This window comes from Salvelinus namaycush, chromosome 37, assembly GCF_016432855.1.
Source record: "Salvelinus namaycush isolate Seneca chromosome 37, SaNama_1.0, whole genome shotgun sequence".
NCBI classification, from domain to species: Eukaryota; Metazoa; Chordata; class Actinopteri; order Salmoniformes; family Salmonidae; genus Salvelinus; species Salvelinus namaycush.
Window position 1 is genome coordinate 19,921,162 of NC_052343.1, and position 22,708 is coordinate 19,943,869.

Here is a 22,708-nt window from a genome sequence, read left to right on the forward strand (position 1 = left end):
GGATCAACAACCAGTGACGTCAAATCCATCAGCTCAAATTGAAGGAGGAGTAGCCAACTGGGCCAGTAAAGTGAAGTTGTTAGTTAGCGTTGCTAAACTGGCATATGAATGAAAAGTGAAACAGAAACACATTTATTTTGAAAGTAGTCACGTAAGTCAAGCATTAGTACGGCACATCGTCCATATTCTTGAAATCGGTGAGTAACATGATGGTTAGCTAGCTAACAATCTCCGTGTTTTGAAGTCACGTTTTAGCCCATAGCCTGATATGTTGACTAAACGAATTCTGAATTAACTATGATAGCTGAGTTAGAATTTGGCTAGCTATCTTGGCTGACAAAAATGGGATTTGCGTTGTTGCGTCTTGGCTGACAAAGGTGGGAATTGCGTTGTTTCGTTATTGGGTACATTTGGTGTACATTGGATTGACATCCTTCCTGTTAATTCCTATTTATTTACTGACAATTAATGTTATCATAATTTATCTTCATTTCAGTGTCCAGCTGAGCACCAGAAACAATTGGCCATGCTGACGTGTGAGTTCTGTGGTGAGGAATTGGTGTTGGAGAAGGACATGAAGACCCATCTCCTCCTGAGCCACCCGGAGAATGACATGGGCTGCCCCCTCTGTTCCTGGTCCGGAGTCGCCTACGACGAACTCCGCTTCCACATCAATACCACACACAAAGAGAAACAGGACCATGATGGAGGAGGAGCAGAGGGTAGAGGTGTTCACAGTCTTGTCAGGCCCAGCTCAAGTCCTACTCCCACTACCACCATAGTGGACAATCACTACAAACAAGCCATTGGTTTGTCTAGGTCTGAGGGTTCTGAAGAAGGAGTAGCCAATGGGAACATGTTTGACACCATTGGAGGAGGGGTCTCACCCAGGACATCCAATAGCACACTGGAGTCTAAGGAGCAAATTACTGAAGCTGGGGGGGAGTCCGGTGGAGGGCGAGCAGTGGCCATTGTTGAACCCACCTCTTCAGTGTCTACAGGCTTTCTGAGATCAGCTCAGGACTCCAGTAGGCCTAGTAGCAGACACTGTAATGCTGAGGAGTCTGTGGGAGTGGGATCCGCAGAGCACACCAAAGTCAAACAGAAACGTTTCTCCTCCCCACTTAAAGGTTTATTTTAGAGTGTCTGAAATGTGTTTGTTTATTCAACATGTTGTTACATCTTTACTGGTTTGTCGTACTGACTGACATTAGTTGGTTTTGTCGCACTGACTGATGTTAGTTGGTTTTGTCGCACTGACTGACTGACGGTAGTTGGTTTTGTCGCACTGACTGACTGACGGTAGTTGGTTTTGTCGCACTGACTGACTGACTGACGGTAGTTGGTTTTGTCGCACTGACTGACTGACTGACGGTAGTTGGTTTTGACGCACTGACTGACTGACGGTAGTTGGTTTTGTCGCACTGACTGACGGTAGTTGGTTTTGTCGCACTGACTGACTGACTGACGGTAGTTGGTTTTGTCGCACTGACTGACTGACTGACGGTAGTTGGTTTTGTCGCACTGACTGACTGACTGACGGTAGTTGGTTTTGTCGCACTGACTGACTGACTGACGGTAGTTGGTTTTGTCGCACTGACTGACTGACTGGCTGACGGTAGTTGGTTTTGTCGCACTGACTGACTGACTGGCTGACGGTAGTTGGTTTTGTCGCACTGACTGACTGACTGGCTGACGGTAGTTGGTTTTGCCGCACTGACGGTAGTTGGTTTTTGCCGCACTGACGTTAGTTGGTTTTTGCCGCACTGACTGACTGACGTTAGTTGGTTGTTTATTCTGACAGATATGGTTTGTCGTACGGACTGTTGTTAGTTGGTTGTTTGTACGGACTGATATAATTTGTCGTACTGACTAATTAGTTCGTTTGTCGTACTGTCTGGTATTACTTGTTTTTTTGTATTTTGACTGATATAATTTGGTTTGTCATACTGACTATTAGTTGGGTTGATTGCCTATTGATGAACTGTCAATGCATTCCATTAACAGTCCATGCTGGCTGGCACTCGCGGGCTCTGCCTCACTTTAATCAGTCGTCAATTGCATCACTATTTTGTAAACCTCATCAGTTAGTTTTTTGTACTGACTAATATTAGGCCTAGTTGGTTTGTTGTACTGAAGCGGAAGAGAGAGGCCCAACTCATCAGAAAATCTGTCTCCCTCCATCAGGTGTTGTTTTTTGTTGTTTCGCCCACAAAGCAAGAGAGTGTTGAATTTAGCCAACAATAAAATGAATGGCTTATTTGCTACATGAGGTTTATTTATAATATAAGTTTTGTAATGCTTAAGTTATGAGTGTACTGATATAAGTAGGACACATGACATCGTTGTCACTTGAGGAAAAAACACTATCTTGGAGATGGCTATGCATATTCTTGGGATGAGGCTAGCAGCATCTCTCTCCATTGAATACAGGCGGTTAATGTCACAACCCTCATCGAATATTCAAAAAAGAATTACAATAATCCACCAATCCAAAGCAAAGATAGGCAGGAGCTAGTCAGTCTGCATTTCCGCTTTGTGGACAACAACTCCCACCGTTAGGGCGGGGAGACATGTATCTTGTCAGTATATCCATAATCTTTGGTTGTACTGACTGATATCTGTTGGTTTGAGTAGAGTAGTACTTTATTGATCCCAACTTGGGAAATAGTTTTCACTCAGCATCAAGGCACCTGCATGTTAATAGCCATAAAAGATGGAGACAAGTTTAAGATTAATACTGTTGTCTATCCTTCTGCTGGGAAACAAGCAATAACATTTCTATAAAGAAGGCACCATAAATGAGTCATTTACACTCGTTAAAAAGCCTCATGGCTGTGGGTAAAAATGGCCTTCTGAACTGCTCTGTGGAGCTTCTGGGCAGGATGAACCTGCTACCAAAGCTGCGCCTGTGTGGCATTCAAGTGATGTGTGGAGTGGGTTGAAAAACTCCTCGCTATGGATTGAATTAGTCTTGTCGTCATCCTTTGTCTCATTGTTATGTACTGTGTTTCTGTTGTTGTAGAGAAGCGGTTTTCCTGTCCTATGTGTGCTCTGGTCTGCACCGACGCCTTCATCCTACAGGAACATGTTGAATTGCACTTGCTAGAAGAGAGCCCAGCTGAAGGTACAGGATCTACAGTTCAGAACATATAGACCACACAGTTCAGCACAGAACACACTGTGACTGTACAAACTCATGACAGTCTGAGTCTACACAGTTCAGCACAGACAGAACATGAGGCCCAATCCATTGTGTTAAGTCTCTGACTCTGACATAATCTGTATCTGACTTTTCAGAGGCTGTCCTGGGGGCCACATCATCAACCGAGGCAGCATCATCCAGCAACAGCTCAGGTTCGTCTCATTCCTTTCATCATAGGAACAAATATAGTTCAACCAAACAAAGGAAGAAGCCTGCCTATGACAGAGGTTGAGGCTCTCTCTCTGCCCATGTCTTACTGATTAAGGTCTAATATTCCCCCAAAAAGCAAAATGAACTTGCAAGAGAGATTTTATCTCAACAAGAATAACTTGGATGAATAATGATTTAAATAAAAATGCCCCGTCGATATCCCTTTTAACCACTGTGTGTGTCCCTAACCTCGTTCTCAGGTGGGAAGAGCTATGTGTGTCCCCTGTGTTCTGTGGTGTGTGGAGACTGCTACTCCCTACAGGAACATGTGGAGCTGCATCTTGACTATGGTACAGCCATTAGTGCAGGTATGGCTTGATTTAAACAATCATATGTGATGGGAACACAGGTTTCATTGGGATTTTGTGTTTACACTTGTGGGAATTGTCCTAACGGGATAGGGCTAAATTTGAAGTGTATCTTACGGAAGAAATATGAAAAGCAGATGAAAAACCCTGGTAGCAATTGAAGGGGAAGAGTTTAGTCTAATAATTTCCCCATAATTGCCAAAGGTGAGGACACAACAGTTCACCTGACCCAAGACTGAATCCAAACATTACACTGTTGTTTGTATGTGCATTTTACATTTACTGTACTTTTTTCTGCATTTGTTGATAACAAAATCTGAAAATACTCTGGATACATTCACTAACATGATAAGAATATTCCTGGAAAATGTGGGCATAGGTGCAACATAAGACAAAATAAATACAAAAGTTTGAGTGAGAGGACTAACTGGTGTCTCCTAGTGGCCACACTCCTCTCCAAAGTGTGCTAAGTTCCTAAGTAATTTCAATGAACTTTTGACTCAAAGAAAAGTCTTAAACTATAAGTTGCTTTTTTGATCTCTCCTAGCTGTGCTGTTGAGGAACTAGAGCAAGCACACTTGTAGTTGTTTTGTTTGGAACACAGCCCTGCGTCCCCGCCATCACACAATTACTGTTGTTGTTTACACAATCCCAAAATTGTCCATTATAAATCGCAATCTGGGTCAGATGGGCATCATTTCAAAGCCTGTTATATTGCCAACATGACTAGCTAAGTTATAAAATACAATATTACAGTGATAGGCTTTCACAATGCAATTCAGAGAACCAGATCATAATTTTGGTGTGCATAGAAATGAGTCATGAGTGCATTCAGGTGCGTGTGCCTCTGCAAATTATCTTCACAATTAACAAACATGGGCTCATTCTGTTCAGAACAACACAGGATATTACGCCAAGTCATCTTGTACATCAAACATAGTGATCCTAAATGGTGACACTGTATATGACACAAGTTTTATGATATGGAAGTGCACATTTGGACACACAGGTGTTTGGCTTGTTTGTATGACATCAAAGCGAGATTTATTATAATTCTCAACGTCTGATCTTTCAAAATGCATGGAGTCCTTTTTAATTTACAGCATTTCCCTCACTCAGACAACAAAACATTTGCAAAAGTTGCCCAATTAGCGGGAGATATGGGCACAACTTCTTGTAGGGCGAGATGCTCAAGTTCAGAACTGCTGTCAGGCAAAACCCATACAGTGCTGTGAAGCGCAGAGCCAGAGCTCTGACGTCATGTATAGCATGTACTGTACAGCCAGTACGTTCCAATTTACGCATTTATTAGTGCCCAAATCTGCTATTTTCTACCTGAATATGGGTACGAGTGTAAAGGGTTAATGAGAAATCTATTTAGTTCACGTTTTATTTCCTGCTTAGATGTAGCCATGTTATAACAACGTTATGACTGTTATTTTACCATAAACAGCGTCTCAGGAGAGATAGAGAATGGTGTAGTACCCCATATTTGATTTGCACATGCACTCTATTGCCAGCCAACTCCTGAAGTTGCAATATAATGTGTAATTTGTCCTTTGTGATCGGTTTTGAACTATGAATTTCCCTCTGAGGACTATAAAGTTTGAACTTCTACAACCTGCCAGTTCATACCGCTGAGCTCACATGCAGCTGTCCTCACAACAGTTTTTTGTGTACAGGGTTGATTCCCATGGTGTATTCGAAAGAGGGAATTGTGACTGACGCTGTGTGTGTTGCAGTGAGCCCTGGCTCAGACCTGAGGCTGGCCAGACTGCTGCAGGAGGAGGAAAAGCAGAGGAGGAAGGAACAGGAGGCGAAGCAGGAGGCAGAGGAGTTCAAGAAGCTGCAGGTTCTTATAAAGCACAACCATAATAACCCTGGAGTAGTGGATTTGAACTTGCTGCATGATGCACCATATGACGCGTCTGTGCTTTGTCACATGGCTTATGTAGGAAGTGTTTGGTTTATTTGTGTTTCTGCACGTCAACAAGATTTACAGTATACGTGTGTTTCGAGGCAGTTTGGTGTGGACGGGAGGGGGGGCTACCGCAAACAGATGGAGAGGACCACGGAGAACGCCGTGTCTCGAAGTGTCATGGTGCCTGCTGACTTCCACAACAAGAGAGATGAGATGATGGAGGCTCTGACCTCAAGGGTCGACAATGGCAGGACCAGAACGCAGGGTGTGTGGGAGATTCAATTTCTTATCCGGATCTTGACTAACATAGCTCCCTCATTATTTACAATGTTCTCAAACTGAGTTGTTTAGATCACATGTTATGTTTATACGGCTGTCTATCCACCACCTACATCTCTCAATGTTTTGCCTACATTTTATTTAGCCTACAAGGTATGTATGTCATTAATAACTGTCTTCCTTCAATTGATAAAAAACTAAATGCCAGCTCCACCTTAGCGCTCTCTCTTTCTCTCTGTCTTTGTCATTCTCTTTGCTTATTGTATTCCTCTCATTTTGGCAGGTGTGCTGGGTGCTCTGTATGTTTACTATCAGAGGGAGGCCAGAGACTGTGTCCACGTGTGGCTGAGTGCTGACACAGACCACTACTGCTCATCAGAGGGGGATAAGGGCTGGGGATGTGGCTACAGAAACTTCCAGATGCTCCTGTCTTCTCTGCAAAGAATGGCGCCCTACACTACCAGTCTCTCAGGTACACACAGACAGAAAGACATATATCAAAACATCACATTCTACAATTGTTTACCATTCTCTCAAATCCAGTAGCTGTCTGGATCGCTTAATGAAACGGTTGAATGCAGCCCTCTCAAAAAGCCGTTTCACCATGTAATCTCCTAAACTAACTTTCTCTCTTAAATCTTCTATCATGGCATCTTTTCCTTGCCCCCCTCCCTTCTCTCTCTCCCTCCTCTCCCAGAGGGGTCAGTACCCAACATCCCCCAGGTGCAGGTGTTGATAGAGGGGGCGTGGCGGGAGGGGTTAGACCCACAGGGCGCCACCCACTTTAACCAGCGACTACAGGGCACACGGGCCTGGATAGGAGCTACAGAGATCTACGCTCTCTGCACCTCCCTCAGAGTCAGGTTAGAGCCCAGAGAGTCACACACAGAATGTTAACATACTACACGCATTAGAACATAACACATTTGTGTAGCCAGCTATATTTGAATTAGACACCTGAATGGACTCTCACACCGAGTATACAAAATTGAAGAACACCTACTCTTTCCTTGACATGGACTGACCAGGTGAATCCAGGTGAAAGCTATGATCCCTTATTGATGTCACTTGTTAAATCCACTTTAATCAGTGTAGATGAAGGGGAGGAGACAGGTTAAAGAAGGATTTTCAAGCCTTGAGACAATTGACATGGATTGTGTATGTGTGCCATTCAGTGTGAATCTGCAAGAGAAAATATTTAAGTGACTTTGAATGGGGTATGGTAGTAGGTGCCAGGCGCACCGGTGTGTGCCAAGAACTGCAACGCTGCTGGGTTTTTCTTGCTCAACAGTTTCCTGTGTGTATCAAGAATGGCCCACTACCCAGACATTCGGCAACTTGACACAACTGTGGGAAGCATTGGAGTCAACATGTGCCAACATCCCTGTGGGATGCTTTTGAAACCTTGTAGAGTCCATGCCCTGACGAATTGAAGCTGTTCTGAGGGCAAAAACGAGGGGGGGGGGCTCAATATTAGGGTTTCCTTATGGGTTTGGTATACTCAGTGTATACACACAGAGTCACTATAGAATGTACATGGTGGAAAATGGAGTCTGTTCTCAGTCAGTTACCTCTAACCTGTGTCCCCACAGTGCCCGTGTTCTAGACTTCCACCAGCCCACGGGCCCAGGGGACACCCACCCCCGCCTCTTTGACTGGGTAAGGCAGTACTTCTCTCAGACTGCCACCAGAGGCGCCAGACTACTGCCCCGGGTGGTGCAGACCACACAGCCGCCCCTCTACCTCCAGCACCAAGGTAGTCTTAACATGGGTTTAGTGGATTGGATGGATTAGCTGATGATGGTTTACTGATATCCAATGTAGAATTTGTTTATGGCGTGTGTCTATTTTATGTTTTCTTGTGTGTCGTTTAGTGCTGAGCGATTAGTGCTTTTTGAGGTCGGTTGTGTTTTGGTTCGATCATTCAAAAATAATAACTGGTTTCGATATTATTATTTTTTACATTAAATGCACTATACATTTTGTGGGTTGAATGCTGTAACAACACATAATAAAACAAAAGTCCCATGATGGTAGTGACTGCCCATTACTGCTTATCACTTTCACATTTACTTTAATAAAATATTTGAGTTGTGTATATTACATTTGATTTATTTGATGACTATATTATTTCATTCCAAGTCATCATCTCTATAGAGCTGCTGCCTATGCTGTCTGACAAAATCACTATTTTAGTTGTTCTTCAAAGTAAATAAAGCATACTTTTATGACTGCTGAATACCAACTATCAATCACTTAGATCATGTATTTTCAGGTAGAGATACCTCTCGAAGCAACTGCTTTCTATCTCGCTCGATCACGCGTGCTCCACACAGACCGGACAAGTAGGCGGGTGTGCAATGGATTATAGTCATTGTAGTTATCGTGTCTGGTCTGTGTGGCGCAAGCAAGTAGGCGGGTGTGCAATGGATTATAGTCATTGTAGTTATCGTGTCTGCGCCACACAGACCAGACAAGTAGGTGGGTGTAATGGATTATAGTCATTGTAGTTAATTACCACGTTTTCTGCACTAAAATATGTCGAAAAATGGCCTGTTGGAAACTTCAACTCACTACTACATCGCACAGTTTGGGCTTGATCTGATTTATCTCTAGAGAAACTGCACATCGAGCTCATAGAACAAAAACGAATGAAATGGAATTAAAATAATTGAATCTGTCGGTCAATTAGTGATTAAATCAATCAATTATTGATTAAAAACTGAAAAATAACTTAAATGGTGGTTAATCGCTCAGTACTAGTGTGTTTGAGGGTGATTTGTTTGTTTCATCTGTGTGTACATCTGACGTCTACGTTATCTCTAAAGCCGTGTTCACATTGGCAGTTTGAAGTGACTCAAATCCTATTTATTTGCATATCCGATTCAAATCTGTTCTGTTTCTTGCAGTCGGAACTGCCAAAAATAACATGGAATCTGATATTTCACAAATCAGATTTATTTGCCCTCAAGTGGTTTTTAGACTTATTTGGCATGTCTTGTTGCTTGCTAGCTACTCCGTTGACAGTTTGACAAGAACATCTGGTAGTAACTTGCTTGTTAATTGTTTACAAACAAATGAGTGAATGTTCTAGAAAGCTAAACTGCTACCTAGCTAGCTAGTTGACTGCTGTGGCTAGCCAAAAGATTTCATTTGAAAGTTGGATCATCTTATCCTTTTGAGGCTTTAAGTGTTCTTACATTATGATTTTGAACATGCAAAGCAACTGGGGAAACATCCATGGCAGGCATTGTTGTCACCTTAGCTTGCTACATAACTTCTGAGTGATAGGAAGCATGAGCACCACCACCAATCAATCAGCCTACACCACTGTGCACACACCCGTAGTTGCTATGACAACTAGCGTAGCCATGTCAGCAAATGAATGCTGTCTGAACACACACACATCTGATTTGCTCACTTGTAACATGCTGTTTTGAAAGTCAGTAGTCCAAAATGGATTTGAAAAACATAACTGATTTGGGCATTAAGACCTGCAGTGTGAACAAGGCTTTAGTGTGTTTCCTCCATGTCTTCTATCGACATCCTCAGGCCATAGCCGCTCAATAGTAGGAGTGGAACAGAAGAAGAATGGCAGCCTGTGCCTGTTGCTCCTGGACCCTGGCTGTACACCAGGAGATGTGAGGAAACTGCTGAGCCAAGATGGCTCCACTGTTAGCACAGCTGTCTGCCGCATGAGGAAGTTCCCTGGCAACCTGAAACATAGGCAGTACCAGGTGGTGGCTGTAGAGGGCGTGCTCTCCCCCGTGGAGAAACAGGTGAGTCTGAGTGGCACTTAACTGCATACAGGTACAGTATTTGGTCGTCTGGATGGTGTTCCGTAGGGTTAAAAACATTTGAAACAAAGTGAAGCAGGAAGGTTGTACCTGAAATTCTCCAGTAAGAACACAGGTTTTGACTTTCATTTGTAAAGTGTTTTGCTACGATGTGCCCTGAACTGGGAATCAACTATTCTATATTGATTTGTTTTTTGTTTGTCAGACCCGCATTCTCAACTCAAGAACACTGCGAGCCGAGAGGATCCCTTGATGCAGGAATGCAGTTTTGCAAATGTATAACTGCCAAAAACATGTTGAATTTTCTTGGACGTTTTATTAAGGTAATAAATTATGTATTTTAACATTTGCCTTTTTCTCAGTTCTGTTCAAATCCTCAACATATTCCTGTGTGTAGAATTGGGACCTTGTAAACATGTATTCATATATTTATTGAACTACCAGAAATGACTGTAACCAAACATAGATTACTGGTAAATGACAAGGATTAACTGTTTAAAAAAAAAAATATATATATATATATACACACATCACACACACTACCATTCAAAAGTTTGGGGTGACTTAGAAATGTCCTTGTTTTTGGGGGGGGGAATGGTTTTGTTCATTAAATTAAAATCAAATTGATCAGAAATATAGTGTAGACATTGTTATTGTTGTAAATTACTATTGTAGCTGGAGTTGGCAGATTTTTTTTAAATGGAATATCTACATAGGCGTACAGAGGCCCATTTCAGCAACCATCACTCCTGTGTTCCACTGGCACATTGTCTTGACTAATCCAAGTTTATAATTTTAAAAGGCTAATTTATCATTAGAAAACCCTTTTGCAATTCTGTTAGCACAGCTGAAAACTGTTGTGCTGATTTAAAGAAGCAGTAAAACTGGCCTTTAGACTAGTTGAGTATCTGGAGCATCAGCATTTGTGGGTTCGATTTAAAGGCTCAAAATGGCCAGAAACAAATAACTTTTTTTCTGAAATTCGTCAGTCTATTCTTGTTCTGAGAAATGAAGGCTATTCCATGTGAGAAATTGCCAAGAAACTGAAGATCTCGTACAACGCTGTGTACTACTCCCTTCACAAAACAGCGCAAACTGTCTCTAACCAGAATAGAAAGAGTGGGAGGCCCCGGTGCACAACTGAGCAAGAGGACAAGTAGTGTCTAGTTTGAGAAACAGCCGCCTCACCTCAACTGGCAGCTTCATTAAATAGTACCCGCATAACACCAGTCTCAACGTCAACAGTGAAAAGGTGACTCCGGGATGCTGGCCTTCTAGGCAGAGCTGCAAAGAAAAAGCCATATCTCAGACTGGCCAATAAAAAGAAAAGATTAAGATGGGCAAAAGAACACAGACACTGGACAGAGGAAAAAAGCGTTATGGACAGACGACTCTTAAGATTGAGGTGTTCAGATCACAAGGAAGAACATTCGTGAGATGCAGAAAAAATTAAAAGATACTGGAGGAGGGCTTGTCTGTCAAGCATGGTGTAGGCAATGTGATGGTCTGGGGGTGCTTTGGTGGTGGTAAAGTGGGAGATTTGTACAGGGTAAAAGTGATCTTGAAGAAGGAAGGCTATCACTCCATTTTGCCATACCCTGTGGACGCCATTGCCATACCCTGTGGACGGCGCTTAATTGGAGCCAATTTCCTCCTACAACAGGACAATGACCCAAAGCACAGCTCCAAACTATGCAAGAACTATTTAGGGAAGAAGCAGTCAGCTGGTATTCTGTCTATAATGGAGTGGCTAGCAGTCACCGGATCTCAACCCTATTGAGCTGTTGTGGGAGCAGCTTGACCGTATGGTACGTAAGAAGTGCCCATCAAGAAAATGCAACTTGTGGAAGGTGCTTCAGGAAGCATGAGGTGAAATCTCTTCAGATTACCTCAACAACTTGACAACTAGAATGCCAAAGGTCTGCAGGGCTGTGATTGCTGCAAATGGAGGATTCTTTGACGAAAGCAAAGTTTGAAGGACACTTTCAATTAAAAATCATTATTTATAACCTTGTCAACATCTTGACTATATTTCCTATTCATTTTGCAACTAATTTCATGTATGTTTTCATGGAAAACAAGGACATTTCTAAGTGACCCCAAACTTTTGAATGGTAGTGTGTGTGTGTGTGTGTGTGTGTGTATAATATATATATATATATATATATATATCAGAAACGGAGTGCATCCATGGAGAGACGCCTGGTAAATCTTTGCCCCACACTGTCTTTCACTAGAAGTAGGAATAGACCAGCCTCTCCTCATGTATTGTCAAATCAGAAAACAAGACCAAGTAGTTCTCCCCTTTCTCAAACATGAGTCAGGTTACATGGGGAGACATAGAGACCACTGATGATTTAGTGTTGAGTCACGCTTTATCCTTCTGTCCTGTTCCAATTGAGGAGGAACATTCCGCAGCCGCAGCTTTTATCTTCTTACAGTATCTGGGGGCCGGGGCCCTCTGGGTACGTGCGGCTTCAGTGGAACAGATACACACACATATACTCTCTCACAAACACAGATGACACACACTCTCACTCACACCCTCCTGGAAAGTCACCTGGCAACACGATCACTACTGTGAGAATAGGACAGATATATAAAACAAAGTTGCTGGTGAAAAGGACATTCTGTAATACATATTATTCCCAGGCCACTGACTGGAATGTTCTAATTACTATTGAACTGTTAGGACCGCACTCTGGGTTGGTTGGAGGAACTCTTCTCTGGTACATTCTTTCCTCCAAGCCTCTGTCCTGACTCCTGTCCATGCCCCCTCAGCAACGTGACAGCTCACTGATAACTGACAGTTGTGTGGATTGCGACTATGCATGTCCTTATCAGTTCTACTGAGAATAAATATGTATTGTATAGGTATGTATTGGACATATAGTACTGTCATATTAGAGAAATTGCACAAACTGGTGAAAGGTTATTTTTATGGTTTATTGTCCTCTAACAAAATATGAATCCATCAGCATTATTAGGGTCCATGCATGGCCGGGCCGCCAGAAAACGTGGAGAGATGGCATTTACCACAACACTTTTCAATCACCATTTTTGATTTAGTTTAATAAAATATATCAACGCAAAATGTTAAAAAGAGGGGGAAAGTACTGTATTTTAGACTGATTTGCCTCATGATTCGTCAACTTGACAAGTTCTCTATCCTTCACGCTGGAGTGCTGCTACAGGCACTTTGCATGCCTTAACCAATCACATTCACAGAAATCGCAGGTCACGCGGACTGGGCACAAGGCACAAAGTTTATGGCAGTCTCCACTTTCCTCTAGTATTTATTTAGCAAGCCTGATAACACATCACACCAGACAGACACAAGGAAAAACTCTTCCATAAATGAATCAGCCTATACACTTAAACATTAGCGATCTGACATGTTGTATTGCATGGAAACAATATAATTTTTCAGTCTGATCAACTGTAGGCTACAGCTGCATAATCTAGCCTTATTATGCGCCCTGTCTCTCTGGCCAGGGTAAAGGAAGCGGTAACGTTGTGTATTTATAATCAATTTGTTTGTGAGAAAATGTGAATTGGATCAAATGTGGTTTATATTCAAACTTGGACTGACTAGACTACCTAGACTTTTTCAATCCAAAATGATTAACTGGAATTAATCGATAAACCTAATAACAGAAATTTTAATTAGGCCTAGGGTTGCATAGGGCGGGACTACATGATGCAACAAACCCGCATACAGAAAGCTTTGTCCAATCATGTTGCTTTCTCTGTGTATGGGAAACAACCCTAGTCCTTCTTTAAAATATAATTAGTACAAGATTGCTGCAGTTTGATAGTGTTTTCATCTTCCCCAAGGACATTCGTTCTTTTTAAACCATGTGACCTGATTATAAAAACTCTGGTCCCATCAAAGCCCATATTAAACATTTTTACAACATATTAATCACGTCATACCGTATAAGGTCCTGAGTTTTACCTGGTTAGGTTACCAGAACAGGAAAGACAACAGCCCCAAAATTATTTTTCGCCACACGACTCTAGGACATGTGGTGCTACCTCTGTCGCACAGGGGTGGAAAGTGTGTGTGTGAGAGTGAGTGCGCAACATGTTGACAAGACAAATATTAATTTGGCCTCACAAAAATGTTTCTCAGTTAATTTTCTCAGTAAAACAAACTAGTTAAGAATACCGGATTTCCTCTGTAGCCTAATCAAAATCGTTTTCCCGTTTCTCATCGGTCATGGGGGATGTAAAATATGCCACATTGCATGGACTCTGAAACGCTGTTTAAAAAGCGCAAATCAATCTGACGTGCGCCCGCGCAGCCTGGTCCTGGGGACAACAAAAATTCCCTACTGCTGCGAACGCGCTTAAATTGTTTAAACCATCAGTATTCCTCGAGCACGACGTGGATAAAAAAAAAACGCGGAAACATGTGTTTGTCTTCCGAGTGTCTTCTATTGGGACAGTAGGGGATATTCATCATAAACCCTTATTTTTGAGAGTAGTTGTGAATTGACTGCAAGACACTCCCTGGGGCCAGGGATTTCATAGTAGCCTACACCGACTGTGGATTTTGACATTGACATACATACTGCGCGCTCTGTGCAGTGCGTGGAGTTATAGTTGGAGTTCAAAGAGATTGCTATATTGCCTATTGCAGAATACAGTGCATACCCTTGTATTGACATTTTATCATGTTAATTGAATTTTATACCAGAATCTGAGTGGCATAGTTAGAAACAAGTCATTATTTTGTTTTCTATGTGTAATACATAGGTGCGTAATTATTTGTTGTTGTATTCATATTTGGAACCTCTGTGAGACATGTTTGCATATCTGAAGTGTACATTACTGTCCACAGGCATATATATATATATACACTGCTCAAAAAAATAAAGGGAACACTAAAATAACACATCCTAGATCTGAATGAATGAAATATTCTTATTAAATACTTTTTTCTTTACATAGTTGAATGTGCTGACAACAAAATCACACAAAAATTATCAATGGAAATTAAATTTATCAACCCATGGAGGTCTGGATTTGGAGTCACACTCAAAATTAAAGTGGAAAACCACACTACAGGCTGATCCAACTTTGATGTAATGTCCTTAAAACAAGTCAAAATGAGGCTCAGTAGTGTGTGTGGCCTCCACGTGCCTGTATGACCTCCCTACAACGCCTGGGCATGCTCCTGATGAGGTGGTGGATGGTCTCCTGAGGGATCTCCTCCCAGACCTGGACTAAAGCATCTGCCAACTCCTGGACAGTCTGTGGTGCAACGTGGCGTTGGTGGATGGAGCGAGACATGATGTCCCAGATGTGCTCAGTTGGATTCAGGTCTGGGGAACGGGCGGGCCAGTCCATAGCATCAATGCCTTCCTCTTGCAGGAACTGCTGACACACTCCAGCCACATGAGGTCTAGCATTGTCTTGCATTAGGAGGAACCCAGGGCCAACCGCACCAGCATATGTTCTCACAAGGGGTCTGAGGATCTCATCTCGGTACCTAATGGCAGTCAGGCTACCTCTGGCGAGCACATGGAGGGCTGTGCGGGCCCCCAAAGAAATGCCACCCCACACCATGACTGACCCACCGCCAAACCGGTCATGCTGGAGGATGTTGCAGGCAGCAGAACGTTCTCCACGGCGTCTCCAGACTCTGTCAAGTCTGTCACATGTGCTCATGTGCTCAGTGTGAACCTGCTTTCATCTGTGAAAAGCACAGGGCGCCAGTGGCGAATTTGCCAATCTTGGTGTTCTCTGGCAAATGCCAAACGTCCTGCACGGTGTTGGGCTGTAAGCACAACCCCCACCTGTGGATGTCGGGCCCTCATACCACCCTCATGGAGTCTGTTTCTGACCGTTTGAGCAGACACATGCACATTTGTGGCCTGCTGGAGGTCATTTTGCAGGGCGCTGGCAGTGCTCCACCTGCTCCTCCTTGCACAAAGGCGGAGGTAGCGGTCCTGCTGCTGGGTTGTTGCCCTCCTACGGCCTCCTCCACGTCTCCTGATGTACTGGCCTGTCTCCTGGTAGCGCCTCCATGCTCTGGACACTACGCTGACAGACACAGCAAACCTTCTTGCCACAGCTCGCATTGATGTGCCATCCTGGATGAGCTGCACTACCTGAGCCACTTGTGTGGGTTGTAGACTCCGTCTCATGCTACCACTAGAGTGAGAGCACCGCCAGCATTCAAAAGTGACCAAAACATCAGCCAGGAAGCATAGGAACTGAGAAGTGGTCTGTGGTCACCACCTGCAGAATCACTCCTTTATTGGGGGTGTCTTGCTAATTGCCTATAATTTCCACCTTTTGTCTATTCCATTTGCACAACAGCATGTGAAATGTATTGTCAATCAGTGTTGCTTCCTAAGTGGACAGTTTGATTTCACAGAAGTGTGATTGACTTGGAGTTACATTGTGTTGTTTAAGTGTTCCCTTTATTTTTTTGAGCAGTGTATTATGCACTGTTGCATGCAAGATCTGTCTCACCCTTTAAGCATAGAAAGGATTGTAGAGGACCATGAATGGTGGACAATGCTTGAGCTTGATGGACACAAACTAGGCTACTTTTTTCATTTGTGATTCAGACCGGCCTGTGAACAGAACAACATGCTCTCTGCCCCTCTGGGATTTACAGATATAAATGCATTGTTGCACAGCAAACCCACCATTTATATTTACTGCAATATTTGCTAGTCCTTCATAGGAATACTTTTTTTGTGCCCAGGCTTTGTTTATAGGTACTTGAATGTAATTAAATGTCACCTTTTGTTAAAGGGGCAATCTGGGATTGTTACATACATTTTAGGACTTTTGAGTTAATGGCATGTAGCAGTTGCTTCATGAAGAATATAACTTTTAAATGCCTCATGAGCTTTGGTCAACTGTTTTACCCCACCAGAACCCAAAATAGAATCTTGTTTGTAAACAATGTTTTTCTAAACAAACCCTATATGGTTTCATAACTATCATTTTGATATCATTAATGGTCAGTCCTTGCATCCATGGCTCTGTTTATGTTTACATTTCTCCAGCCCCAACCCTCAGCTGTTTACCAGTTGTTTTTCCAATCCCAAATTTCCCCTTTAAACATTTCCACTTGGCTTCCTCCTGGCTCCATGGGATCTGATAGCTATATAAACATTTGTTTGGAATAACAACCTTATTTTAACTCTAGATGAGTTGAGCGTTTCAACTCTAGATGAGTAGGACTTCGGCCTCGTGCCTTCTCACACGGCTGGAGGTGTATGGTTATTCCCTGTTGTGTGTTAATGCTTACATACATAGATCCAGATTGTTTGAATGAGTGGGCCTTTGACTATGTCTTGTCTTCTCAGATCATTTGGATTCCACTGATCCCCAGGTTCTGGACTATATGCTGGTTCCTCACCGGAACTTCAACCTGATCAATGAGATCCGAGACTCCGACATATTCGCCGTCACTTATCCCAAGTCAGGTGAGTACTGGAGACAGCACAGATATACTTACCTAGAATACCCAGATGTTTACCGCTTTTAAAACATGCCTACATAGCTCTTTTCATCTCTTCCTATAAGGTCCTCTAACACAGTTTATCAGCTCAACTGAGGAGATCTCGTTCAGTGAGTTTACTTTGCTTATCTGTTAGTGGGCTCTGTTCTCGACCTATATCAGTCCAGCAGCCCAGATAAGTGAAAGAAATGTCCTAGTTTTTAAGCCAAAAAACTGGTATTTTCGCTAATCTTCCTGCGCAGACCCTTGCCTGCGTCCTTATATTAAGTGGAATGCTGCATGCCCAGTTATTCTCCCCTTGGCTGAAAACAATGGTTAAACCAGGCTAGATTAAAGTGTAACAGACACCATGTCCCATAAGCACCGTATCAGGGCAGGAGTAGCACAGTGACGGTAGGCAATGTCCACATTCAAATACACTATATATACAAAGTATGTGGACACCCCTTCAAATTAGTGTATTTGGCTATTTCAGCCACACCCATTGCTGACAGGTGTATAAAACCGAGCACACAGCCATGCAACCGTCATAGACAAACATTGGCAGTAGAATGGCCTTACTGAGGAGCTTAGTGACTTTCAACGTGGCACTGTCATAGGATGCCACCTTTTTAACAAGTCAGTTCGTCAAATTTCTACCCTGCTAGAGTTGCTGGTGCTGTTATTGTGAAGTGGAAACGTCTGGGAGCAACAACGGCTCAGCTGCGAAGTAGTAGGCCACACAAGCTCACAGAACGGGACCGCCGGGTGCTGAAGCACGTAGCACGTAAAAATGCTGTCCTCGGTTGCAACACTCACTACCGAGTCCCAAACTGCCTCTGGAAGCAACATCAGCACAAAAACTGTTCGTCAGGAGCGACATGAAATGGGTTTCCATGGCTGAGTAGTGGCACACAAGCATAAAATTGCCATGCGCAATGCCAAGCGTCGGCTTGAGTGGTGTAAAGCTCGCCGCCATTGGACTCTGGATTAGTGGAAACACGTTCTCTGGAGTTATGAATCACACTTCACCATCTGGCAGTCTGACGGACGAATCTGGGTTTGGCGGATGCCAGGAGACCACTATCTGCCCCAATGCATAGTGCCAACTGTAAAGTTTGGTGGAGGAGGAATAATGGTATTGGGCTGTTTTTCATGGTTTGGGCCAGGCTCCTTAGTTCCAGTGAAAGGAAATCTTAACGCTACAGCATACAATAACATTGTAGACAATTCTGTGCCTTCCAACTTTGTGGTAACAGTTTGGGGAAGGACCTTTCCTGTTTCAGCATGGCAATGCCCCTGTGCAAAAAGTGAGGTCCATACAGAAATAGTTTGACAAGATCGGTGTGGAAGAACTTGACTGGCCTGCACAGAGCCCTGACCTCAACCCCAACGAACACCTTTGGGATGAATTGGAACGCCGACTGCAAGCCAGGCCTAATCGGCCAACATCAGTGCCCGACCTCACTAAGGCTCTTGTGGCTGAATGAATGCAAGTCCCCGCAGCAATGTTCCAACATCTAGTGGAAAGCCTTCCCAGAAAAGTGGAGGCTGTTATAGCAGCAAAAGGGGACCAACTCCAAATTAATGCCCCATGATTTTGGAATGAGATGTTCGACCAGCAGGTGTCCACATACTTTTGGTCATGTAGTGTAGAATCCCTGAGACTACATTCACTACATTTTCCCCCATCAAAATAACCCCTAAATTGTCAGTTAAACAGTGTGTGGGTGTTATCAAATCAAGGTAGTGAGGTGAAAGGGCCAAGCTATCTAGTATTGTACATTGTATGGTAGGACTGACTTGCCATATTGTCCCTGCATGGACAATTCATGTTTAAATTGAATTGAAATGGCCTCTGGGTGACCTGCAGTGTCCACTCTGCTGTGATTGACAGGGACGATCTGGATGCAGCAGATTCTGACTCCGATAGAAGCCAAAGGTGATGTCACTCCAAACACAGAGCATCTCAACGCGCAGCGCGTCCCATGGATCGAGCTGATTGGCAGTGAGAAGGAGTTTAACGCCACCCCTTCCACCAGGCTATGGGTCACCCACCTGCAGTACAAGTTCATGCCGCTCGCCGTCAGACAAAAGAGGGGAAAGGTCAGTGGACAGCATGGATCATTTTGGTAACACTTGGGTATTATTCTGTGGTATTAGCACTTAGCATAATTAGCACTTTGGTATTGGTGTTAGCCTGCAGGTATAATGTTTTATTACTTGTTATGTATGAGCCTTTATAATGCCTTAAGGCTTTTAATATATTATATATCTCTATGTATCAAAATACTCTAAATGGTCGGTATACATGCTTATTATAAGTCTTAGAATGCATAATACCTGCAGGCTTTAAGTGTTACCCGAAGTCTATCACTATTTGTCATTACCTTCAGGATTACTTACATTAAGGTATTACTACTGATATTGATGGATCGTTTTTTATAGTCAGTCTATTGATATGCAGTATGACCTTGCTTCCCTAAGGTGATCTATGTGGCCAGAAACCCTAAGGATGTTCTCGTGTCCTATTACCACTTCCACAAATATGCAGCCATGCTGGAGATGCCGAAGGACTTCAATGATTTCTTTGAGAAATTCATGGAAGGGAAAGGTAAGTAGAATGTGTGTTAAGGACTATGCATTTCGTACATGATGTGCAAAGCCAAGTATTTTTTCTATGGGGAGTTGGCATTAGCCAACAACGCTTTAATTGTGATCATTTTGAAATTAATGATGTTGAAAGCCTTCTAAACACTTTTGCTTGTACTATCCTTAGGTTCAGCTGTGCATTCATGGTGGTAGGCTGTGTATGAAGTATCCATTTGAGTCTTTGCTGTGTTTGTTGCAGTTTTTGGGAACTGTTGGTTTGAGCACATCAAGACGTGGTACGCTAATAGAGACAACATGAACTTCCTCTACATCACATATGAAGAGATGATCAAGGTACCAACAGTGGCAAAACCTACCTGTCCATCTACTTGTCCATCCTGTCCTGTACTCGGAGTTGGCTTGTGCGTTTAAATGAGTCTCAAAGCATGAACGGTGTGTGTGTGTTGCAGGACCTGCGCTCCATGGTGGAGAGGATGTGCAGGTTTCTAGGGAAGGATTTGACAGAGGAGCAGATGGCCAGTGTGGTGGAACACAGCACCCTTAGGACCATGAAACAGAACCCACAGGCTAACTACAAGACAGTGCCCGACTCCCTGCTTGACCACAAGGGCACGTTTATGAGGAAAGGAATGCACGTCACACCTTGTAAGTCATAATATAACGTGATAACAGAATGGTCGCCTGTGTCCTTATCAATACACATTGGTATGAGGATTTTTTTGTGTGTGTGATTCAGAGAGACCATTGCACAAGCTGCATATTATTAAGGGCAATCACAAAGGGCTTACAGTACTATACTTGTAACAGGCCCCCACACATTTACACTGAACCAATGTTCCGATAGATATATAACCATCTGGATTATAATTTGTGCAAACCTAAAGGACAATTTAAATTGATAATTTATCTTAAAGGGCAATTCCTCCACTTTTCAACCTCATATTAATGATCTCTAGAACCATACCAGTGTCTACATATGTGAAAACGGCACGTTACAAAGCTAAGGTCCTATTGTTTCTTTTATGTTACATCACAGGGTAGGATTAAAAGTAAGAAAAACTGTGATTTACAATAAGTTTCTAGCCAGAGGGAGGGTATTTTCTTGCTCCCCACGTCACTGCGAATCTCATAGTGTTTGATGTTATCGGGTAGAACTTTTTAACTTGAGATGTTTTTATACGAAATGTAGAAATGTGCCATTTTCACATATGTACACTGGTATTGTGCTGGAGATAATGAAAATGACGTTGAAAAGTGGTGGAATTGCCTTTTAATACTCTTTCACATTATTGACTGATTTCCATCCACACTCTGACAGGGACCATTGGGGACTGGAAGAACCATTTCACTGTTGCACAGAGTGAGAGATTTGACAGTGTCTTCCAGGAGAAGATGAGGGACCTGCCCCTTTCCTTTACGTGGGACATAAATGACGTCAATAGTGCCACATGATGACATCATAGTCACGTCTTTCAGGGATTTTTAAAATCCTTGTGCAGGCCCCCTGAGCATTTTTTGGGGGTCACCTAAGTGTAACAGTATAACTTTAGTACGTCCCCTCGCCCCGACCCGGGCGCGAACCAGGGACCCTCTGCACACATCAACAACTGACACCCACGAAGCGTCGTTACCCATCGCTCCACAAAAGCCGCGGCCCTTGCAGAGCAAGGGGCAACACTACATCTAGGTTTCAGAGCAAGTGACGTAACTGATTGAAACGCTACTAGCGCGTACCCGCTAACTAGCTAGCCATTTCACATCCGTTACACTCACCCCCCTTTCAACCTCCTCCTTTTCCGCAGCAACCAGTGATCCGGGTCAACAGCATCAATGTTACAGTATAACTTTAAACCGTCCCCTCGCCCCGACACGGGCGCGAACCAGGGACCCTCTGCACACATCAACAACGGTCGCCCACGAAGCATCGTTACCCATCGCTCCACAAAGGCCACGGCCCTTGCAGAGCAAGGGGCAACACTACATCTAGGTTTCAGAGCAAGTGACGTAACTGATTGAAACGCTACTAGCGCGTACCCGCTAACTAGCTAGCCATTTCACATCCGTTACATAAGTTCAAACAGTGTAAAAATAAGAGCTTTTTTTCAGGATTGAAAAACGCTTTCAGAGTGAAATAAATGACTAAATTACCTGTATTTTTTTATTTTTGAATACTTGTTTATAATGTACAGAATGTGGGCATTTATCCCTTACAAAATATAATCTTTGAGAACTAACAATCACCTAAATAAAAGCTAGACAGTCAGGGACAATTGAGAAATCCCCAAACAATTAATTTAGCAGTACAGATTTTATGTTTGAGCAAAAGAACACAGAATTAGCCATCGCAAAATCCATAGAATTGCAGGAAATTTGCTTTAATACTGAAAATGTTTCTCAGCTCCATGGCAGAATATGTAGAATCACAGGGAATGTGCTTTTAAAACGGCAAAGATGAGGGCCTCTAAAATGTTTTCTAAAATTCAGACCTCTGTCACGCCCACCACCTAAGCCTATTATTGATCCAGAAAAAACCCTGCCTTAGAGTTACCCTAGAGAACTTAATAAGCTAGTTATAAGCTATACTGAACAAAAATGTTTCATGAGTTGAAATGACATTTTCCATAGGCACAAAAAGCTTATTTCTCTAAAATTTTGTACACGATGTGTTTACATCCCTGTTTTTTGAGAATTTTTCCTATATATCCACCGGTCGGTCTCAAGTTGAGGGTGTGCAATTGGCATGCTGACTGCAGGAATGTCCACCAGAGGTGTTGAATGTTAATTTCTCTACCATAAGCCACCTCCCCCGTTTTAGAGAATTTGGCAGTACGTCCAACTGACCTCACAACCGCAGATCACGTGTAACCATGCCAGCCCAGGACCTCCACATCTGGCTTCTTCACCTGT

At 43.0% G+C, this 22,708-nt stretch overlaps 2 protein-coding genes across 3 annotated transcripts; both read left to right on the forward strand.

The window, feature by feature from the left end:
* The first annotated feature begins 74 nt into the window (after nucleotides 1–74).
* LOC120031487 (zinc finger-containing ubiquitin peptidase 1-like) lies at nucleotides 75–17,154 on the forward strand. 2 transcript variants are annotated; one of them, XM_038977264.1, is made up of 11 exons: nucleotides 75–197; nucleotides 497–1,130; nucleotides 3,026–3,127; nucleotides 3,301–3,357; nucleotides 3,616–3,723; nucleotides 5,406–5,909; nucleotides 6,207–6,395; nucleotides 6,621–6,786; nucleotides 7,516–7,679; nucleotides 9,476–9,702; nucleotides 9,926–10,058. In XM_038977264.1, the coding sequence occupies exons 2-11, from the start codon at nucleotides 527–529 to the stop codon at nucleotides 9,971–9,973; spliced, it is 2,169 nt and encodes a 722-aa protein (XP_038833192.1). In that variant the 5' UTR covers nucleotides 75–197; nucleotides 497–526; the 3' UTR covers nucleotides 9,974–10,058. The 2 variants fall into 2 exon arrangements, with proteins under 2 accessions (XP_038833192.1, XP_038833193.1); XM_038977265.1 differs by lacking the exons at nucleotides 75–197; nucleotides 497–1,130 and adding an exon at nucleotides 17,055–17,154 and having other exon boundaries at nucleotides 1,624–3,127; nucleotides 5,466–5,909; nucleotides 9,926–10,043.
* On the forward strand, nucleotides 17,086–21,392 carry LOC120031488 (amine sulfotransferase-like). Its single transcript, XM_038977266.1, has 6 exons — nucleotides 17,086–17,174; nucleotides 19,086–19,294; nucleotides 19,676–19,802; nucleotides 20,040–20,134; nucleotides 20,251–20,446; nucleotides 21,120–21,392. Exons 1-6 carry the CDS (start codon nucleotides 17,093–17,095, stop codon nucleotides 21,251–21,253), a joined length of 843 nt encoding a protein of 280 aa, XP_038833194.1. The 5' UTR covers nucleotides 17,086–17,092; the 3' UTR covers nucleotides 21,254–21,392.
* Nucleotides 21,393–22,708: the final 1,316 nt, after the last annotated feature.